Here is a 7,014-nt window from a genome sequence, read left to right as displayed (position 1 = left end):
CATCCGGTTCCAGGACACTTGGCAGTCCTTCTTGGGTAGTGAAACACAAGAATGTTGGGGAACTGCAATGTGTCATTGCAAAGAGGTGTCTTTTGAGGAGACAGTACCAAAAGGAACATCTAGTGACATGACCGGGACCCCAGGCCCCATTGTGTTTAGAAACAGATCTGTGAGGGGTTTTGCAGCAAGCACTGAACATCTGCAGAGGCTCTGGGCCTGCTGTAGCAAACTCAACTCCAGCAGGTTTCCTTCGAGTATGGTGGTTTTACTGATTCCTCTTATGTTTGTTCAATCTGCAGATAAATTTCCGCTGCAAACCCTCCTTCAGGGAGTCAGGATCCCGGAATGTACGGGAGGTGAGATGTGCCTCAGATCTGCTCCCCTCTGCCCCCCCTGCCCTTTACCAGTTTGGTGGCAAAGATGTCAGAAGCTGCCAGTACATTGCCCATCAGAGTGCAGGAATTGTGCTGCCTTCTGACTGCAAGGGGGTGGTGCAGTAAAAGGGATGTTTCTTTGCAAGGCAGCAGTGCAGACTGGGAGCTCGCAGGCAGCAAATGCAGAGCATCTCCTGTTTTGCACATTCTAAAGCTCCTGCATCTGCACGGGGAGAACCTGCAAACAGTATTTTCGGGGAGTTTTTTCCCCCTTGTGCTGAGAAGGACATAGAGGAGCCCGAGGCAAACAGCAGGTCCCCAAGTCTACCTGTTTGGAAGGAAGCAGTATGGCCTCGTTTTTGGCTTTAACACTCAGCCCTGACCGGGCTGCCACAGGTACTTCAGGTAGCAGTGAAAGATGCCTGCAGTGGTGCTGTCAGAGCCCTTTACCTCGTTTTTCAATAACTGGGCATAAGCAGTGGTTTTGGACCTGTTTGCTGAGTGGAAGCACCTGTCAGCCTTCATGCTTCACCCTCCAGCCTGTGGAGCCAGCGTAGTCTGTGCATTGCTCTGGAGTGGGTGTGGATGATAACACAGCTGCGGTCCCCACATTGTGTTTGTGCTGGCACAGCTCACACAGTAGAATAAGGGTACTTAAACACAGGGCTGCGTGCTCAGGAATGCTAGTGTAACCTGGAAAGGTGAAGCTTTCAGCATCACTGTAAACCTCCCTTCTTTCCTTTGCTTTTCCTGCCATGCTTTCTTCCTATATCACTCTTAACTCAGGGCCTTTATTTTCCTTCATTTTTTGGGCTCTGTCAACAACCCTCTGCCTCTGCTCACTCTTCTTCTCTATTTTTCTCCTCTCCAACCTCTATAAATTTTTCTTCCCTCCCCTTTCCTTGTTTTCCTTCTTTTTGTCAGAAATCCTGCTTCTCTGTCCTGTTTTTCTAATACTCCTCATTTCCTTGAAGAGCTCTTTCCTCTTGTTTCCCTAGAAAGGTGCTCTTCTAGCCTTTGTGCTGCTGGGCGACCCCCTCAGGGTCAGCCTTTTCCGTAGATGTGCCTGCTGGGACCCAGAGTCTACTCCCACTAGATTACTGTTGGCTAAAGCCAACAAAATTCTTTGTCCTTTTCTGTGTGCTGCACTCAGAGCAGGCAACGTTAGAGCTGACCCAAATCTTCTGCCGGTTCCTGCCTCTGTCATCATTATGATCCCAAAAGCTGTCAAGAGCAGGGTGTTGGGCCCTACACTGCTGGGCTGTGAACTTGCACTGCCTCTTCTCTTTACTGCCTGGGATCCCAACCCACGGCAATCCAGGGCTGGAAGAGGAGGGAGGGATTTAGGAAATGTGGTACTTCATTACAAAACTTCCGACCTCTCATAATCACCCCTGCAAGACCCAGCCCTCACCTGCTGTGAGCTTGCAGGCAGGGAGAAAATGCCTGCAAGCAGCTTTGTCCCCATTCCCATGGGCAGGGGCCAAGACAGGGCTAGCAGGACTTGCCCTGGGCTAAGAGCAGGGTGCAGCAGGTGTGGGGAGCTTTGGTACTGCTGCTGTCCTTAGGGAACTCGGACCTAGGTGGTTTGCTGCTTAGTTGTGAGCACTTCCATCTTCGTGCTGCGGGCACAAACTGTGTCTCCCTGGGGATTTCACACCTTCTACCAGCATGTTTTTCATCTGGCACTGGGGGCATCTGGGCATAGATGTTAAGGGACAGAGATGTAATTTACAGCCAAAGTAGCACTCCACGTTACTGCTTGCCCACTCTCTGTTGGGTTTGCTTTCTGTGATTCTTAGTGTACAGTTTCCCTCCCCTCCTTCCTGTTTTTTCTGTTTTTTACATCTTCTCTGAGCACCTTAAATTAGCCTCTTTCCCCCTGATTCTTTGGCTTTGCCTTCTCCCAGAGGATTGGGGCTGGTGCCTGTGAGCAGTGGGCTTACTGCGAGAGCAGAGGTCCTGGCTGGCCTGGGTCCATTCCTCCTGCCTGTTCCTGTGTTCCCTCACATGCTGGGCCTTTCATTCCCCCTTTTTTCTTTTCTCTTTAGCCCATTGTTGTCCGGCATCACTGGGTACACCGGCGGCGGCAGGAAGGGAAATGTCGGCAATGTGGCAAGGTGAGAGGGCATCCTGGGGTTTTTTCTCAGCCTGAAGGAAAGCTAAGGTCAAACCAGAGACAAAAACAGAGCTGAGGACCAGGGATGTCCCACCATTCCTATTTGGCAGCCTACAGCAAAACCAAGATGTGTGTCATGTTTTGCACAGTGAAGTACTACATAAGTGCTTCCGCACAGAGTTGTTCTTCCCCCGGGCTCAGTCAGTTCTGGAGGGGGCTGTCTTCCTGACGTGCTTCCTTGAGTGACTGGGACACCCCTGCAGAGTGCAGTGGCCTCCCTGGTGCCACAGGGGTGGCTGGGGCTATCTTGCAGGGATCTGAAGGGCTCCAACTGCAGGCATGGTCTCTTTGTTAACATCTCCCTTGGTGGTGGGAAAATCCTGTTGAATGGAGGAAAGCTGCGAGGAAACTCCCTAAGCCTCTTGTCCTTCCCTCCACAGGGTTTCCAGCAGAAGTTTGCTTTCCACAGTAAAGAGATTGTAGCCATCAGCTGTTCCTGGTGCAAGCAAGCAGTGAGCAAAGCCCCCACTGAACATCTTACCAGCCTGTTCTGCACCTAATGACTTCTGCTTTCTGCTGGAACTCCCCAAGTGCTGCTTCTCTGTATCCTGCCCTTAATAGCTCCTTTCACTGGGAGAGGCTGTACTGTGGTAGCTGTGAGCTCCTCATTGCCTTCCCATTACAAAATTCCTGCATGGCTTCCTCCATCACTCCCTGCACTGGCATGGGGGAGCTGGAAGTAGGAGAAGGTGGCTATCTCCAGCAAACCAAGCAGCTGAGTTTTCTCTGTCTTCTCCTTCCCCAGTATCACAGCAAAGTTTCATGTTTCATGCTGCAACACATTGAAGAGCCCTGCTCGCTGGGTGCTCACGCTGCTGTCGTCGTTCCTCCCACCTGGATTCTGCGAGTCCGACGGCCCCAGGTAAGTCACCTCAGCTCTTGTGGCTCTTTCACAACTCCTGCTTGCCCCGCAGCACCTCATGGAGTTTTGGGGTTTGTTTCTTTTCTCTCTAGAACCCACTGAAATCTAGTAAGAAGAAGAAGAGGACATCGTTCAAGAGAAAATCCAGCAAAAAGGGGGCTGATGTAAGAGTTGAGAGGACAGGGAATGACCTTGTCTTGGAAGGGCAGAGGGACTTGACAGTAAGGAGAAGGCCTGGGAAACAAAGCAGCTTTGCTGGGTCTGTGTTGAGGTTAAGGAGGGTGAGGTAGAGGGAGGGTCCCTGCTGGCTATAAAGCTTACAGGGTGGCTGGGACGTTCTCTTCCTCCCACTCCTGAACCGGGTGATGTTAGGGCTCAGTTGGAGGTGGTAGTTTGCATTTCCCCAGGTTTGTTGAAGGACCTGCTGTGCTTCTTGCAGGAAGGGAGGTGGAAACCCTTTGTCATCAAGCCCATGCCAGCTCCTCTCATGAAGCCCCTGCTGGTGTTTGTGAACCCCAAGAGCGGTGGGAATCAGGTATGGCCTTGTCCTACATCTCCGTAAGAAGGCAGCTCTGTGAGGTCATTGCCATTTGGCTGCTGAGGTCTTACCATAGTTTTGGTGATGTCTCAGCTGCAGAAGAGGCAAGGCAACTCCTGCAGTGCCAGTTTGCTGCCCACAATTCTCATCTAGTCCAGGCTTTGCCTGAGTCCCCCCAGAAAGATGTTGTCTTGACCCATCCCCAGGACCAGATGCCTTCTTCCGCTGTTCACTGGGAACTCCCTGATACCTGAAGTCTTTCTTCTCCCCATAGGGAGCCAAGATCATCCAATCCTTCATGTGGTATCTCAACCCACGGCAAGTTTTTGACCTCAGCCAGGGTGGACCCAAGGAGGCGTGAGTATTGATGGGGCCAGCACCCTTCTCTCCCCCATTCCTGCCCCAGAGGTTGCTCCCAGAGCTCTTCCCACAGGTGGCAGAGGCCTGATGCTCCATTTGCTTGTGCAAAGAGACCTGCAATGAGTTCACACTTTGGACGGCTCTCTAGGATACCTTGTGTTCAGTCAGTGTTTCCTGCTGGAGGGCTGGTCTAATCTTCAGGCTAGTGACGAAAAGACCAGCTGTGGGATGGGGTTCCCAGACCTAGTTCATTATGTTCAAATAATATCACATGAGTCTTGTCTGCTTGCTGCATTTTGGTTTCTTTATGTGTACACAGTCTGTACACACTCTGCTATTCCTCCGTGGGAGCTGGTGAAGCCAAAGTTTCTGTGACTTTGCCCAGTGCTGTGAGCTGCTGCAACAATGGGGAAGGAGACATACATGTGGCTTCGTGAATACTTTGGTGCTTGTTTCCTCTCCTCCTCACCCTTTCTGTTTCACCCAGGTTGGAGCTGTACCGCAAGGTCCACAACCTCCGAATCCTGGCATGTGGAGGAGATGGCACGGTGAGTCCCCTGTGCCCTTCACCCCAGGCCTTTCCAGTGCTAGTAGCAGCGCCCCGCCCTGTAGTCCATAATAGGCCAAACCGTGTCCCCGTTACAGCAGGATAGTTATCCATGTTACTGGATTGTGTGGGTCTTCTCATGCACTGCTCCAAGGAATGCTAGTCTGTGGCATGCCTGTATTTGTAGCCCTTTGGGGGGCCAGTGTCCTCACTGGGGTTACTGGCATCTCATGCAGCACCCATTTGGAACACTGAAGGCTGAATAGCCCTGGTGGTGGCTAAGAGGACGACATCTTTGCCCCTTTGCCATTGCTAGTGCTCTGAGCCTCCTCCATCTTCCTGATGGTCCCTGAAATAATAGTTTCTTTGCACTCTCTTGCTGGAGCAGGTGGGATGGATACTCTCCATTCTGGACCAGTTACGCCTCAACCCACCTCCTCCTGTGGCCATCCTACCTTTGGGTACAGGGAATGACTTGGCTAGGACACTGAACTGGGGTGGGGTAAGTGATGGGCACAAGAGCCTGCTGCCAACAGAGAGGGGCTGAGCAATTTTGACTCGGGTTCCAGACACATGGGTGGGGATTTGCATGGGCTGGGTGTTTTGACTTTCTCTAAATACAGATGAATAAATAAGTGACATTTGGATTTTACTAATCTTATGACATTGGAATTCTGCACTAGATTTTAAATCTATTAGAACAAGAGCAATCATTTCAAAATTTGGGAGATTTTTAGAAGGAAATGTAGTGTTTTAAATTTAAAGTACTACTTTGTTGTGCATTCAAGTAGAAATGATCTTTTCCACATCTTTTGGGCCTTTGCAAAGCCTACTGTCTCTGGGGCATCTCTGCAGGAGGCCCGTAGGAGACTCACAGAGTCCTGCTCTTCACCAGGGTTACACAGATGAACCTCTGTCCAAGATCCTGTCACATGTGGAAGATGGGAATATTGTGCAGCTTGATCGCTGGAACCTCCATGTGGAGCCAAACCCTGATGCAAACCCTGAGGAAAAGGATGAGGCAGCCACTGACAAGGTGGGACACCTCCTCTCCGTGTTTGTTCCCTGCGCTGGGAGAGTCTGCATTCTCCCTTCTCTCACTGGCTCAGGCAGCTCCAGCACCTGGAGCTACAGCACTGGGTTGGGGTTTTCTTCTTCTTGCTCCAATTCCATTCCTATCCTCATGGCTCTGACCCACAGTGCTCATGGCGAGGCGTGTAGAGATCAAAACTAAACGTCCACCAGAGGTTTATAAGCACAGCTTGCAACAGGTATAAGCCCAGTCCCCCGTGAGACTGTTTCTTTAGCAGAAATTGGTGATGGCAGATATCTCAGAGCAAAGTGTGTCCCCTTGAGTGTGTCCCTTACCTCTAGGAGCCAGGGACCAATCCATCAACTCAGGCTGGTGACCTCTGTATTTTCCTGGGGGAAAGGCAAGCAGGTTTCTTCAGCCTTTAAGCAACATACGTGGCATGGACTTGTCTTTGCTGTGGCCACACACTGGCAGTTCATCCTTATTCCTCCTTTCCATTTCAGCTCCCCTTGGATGTGTTTAATAACTACTTTAGCCTTGGCTTTGATGCACGGGTGACCCTGGAGTTCCATGAATCCCGAGGTATGGGGGCGTGGCAGGGCTGGGGTAGGGTCTATGGTGAGGAAGTGCCCCAGAGGTGGGCCAGTAAAATGTTCCTCAGGAAACTGAACAAGAGGATTTCTCCAGGGACAGGGCTGGAGGTGAAACCTGAGGAGTGCATAGAGGCTGGAGAGTGGGAAGAAGAGTGCCTGCCTGGGAAGAGAACTAGGGGCTGCCTCTTGGCCAAGGCTGGCTGGAGAACCATGTCTAGGGAGATGGCAAGTGATGTGTTCCCATGTGCAGGCTGATGACCTGGGCTTTTTTCTCCTTTCCCTAGAGGCCAACCCAGAGAAGTTCAACAGCAGGTTTCGGAATAAAATGTTCTATGCTGGGGTGAGTGTGTGGAGGATACCTGGGCATGCCTTCATAGCACCCTTAGAGCGAGCTGGGGAAAGGCTGCAGTCCTGGAAGTTGCAGCTCCTCTTTGGCTGCAAGTGCTGCTGGCAGTACAGCTTGCTCTCTGGCCTGCAGTACAGTTGGTGTCTTGTTAGCCTGCCACTATTGTTCTTGTTCTTCCTCTC

The 7,014-nt window shown here is 51.3% G+C and overlaps 1 protein-coding gene across 1 annotated transcript in view; it reads left to right on the top strand.

Annotated features, from left to right (window-relative positions):
- Positions 1 to 299: 299 nt before the first annotated feature.
- DGKZ (diacylglycerol kinase, zeta) overlaps positions 300 to 7,014 on the top strand; it is a gene marked incomplete at its 5' end in the record, with an annotated part of 18,688 nt that continues 11,973 nt past the window's right edge. Inside the window, 12 exons of the mRNA XM_010142661.1 lie at positions 300 to 356; positions 2,426 to 2,494; positions 2,934 to 3,005; positions 3,299 to 3,415; positions 3,508 to 3,579; positions 3,855 to 3,950; positions 4,228 to 4,310; positions 4,801 to 4,861; positions 5,249 to 5,362; positions 5,756 to 5,896; positions 6,397 to 6,475; positions 6,771 to 6,826. Of these exons, the coding sequence (XP_010140963.1) occupies positions 300 to 356; positions 2,426 to 2,494; positions 2,934 to 3,005; positions 3,299 to 3,415; positions 3,508 to 3,579; positions 3,855 to 3,950; positions 4,228 to 4,310; positions 4,801 to 4,861; positions 5,249 to 5,362; positions 5,756 to 5,896; positions 6,397 to 6,475; positions 6,771 to 6,826 (1,017 nt within the window). The remainder of the gene's footprint in view (positions 357 to 2,425; positions 2,495 to 2,933; positions 3,006 to 3,298; positions 3,416 to 3,507; positions 3,580 to 3,854; positions 3,951 to 4,227; positions 4,311 to 4,800; positions 4,862 to 5,248; positions 5,363 to 5,755; positions 5,897 to 6,396; positions 6,476 to 6,770; positions 6,827 to 7,014) is intronic.

This window comes from Buceros rhinoceros, unplaced genomic scaffold (assembly GCF_000710305.1).
Source record: "Buceros rhinoceros silvestris isolate BGI_N320 unplaced genomic scaffold, ASM71030v1 scaffold1229, whole genome shotgun sequence".
In the NCBI taxonomy this organism is placed as follows: domain Eukaryota; kingdom Metazoa; phylum Chordata; class Aves; order Bucerotiformes; family Bucerotidae; genus Buceros; species Buceros rhinoceros.
The sequence above is the reverse complement of the archived record's forward strand: the minus strand, read 5'-3'. Positions and strand labels throughout refer to the sequence as shown.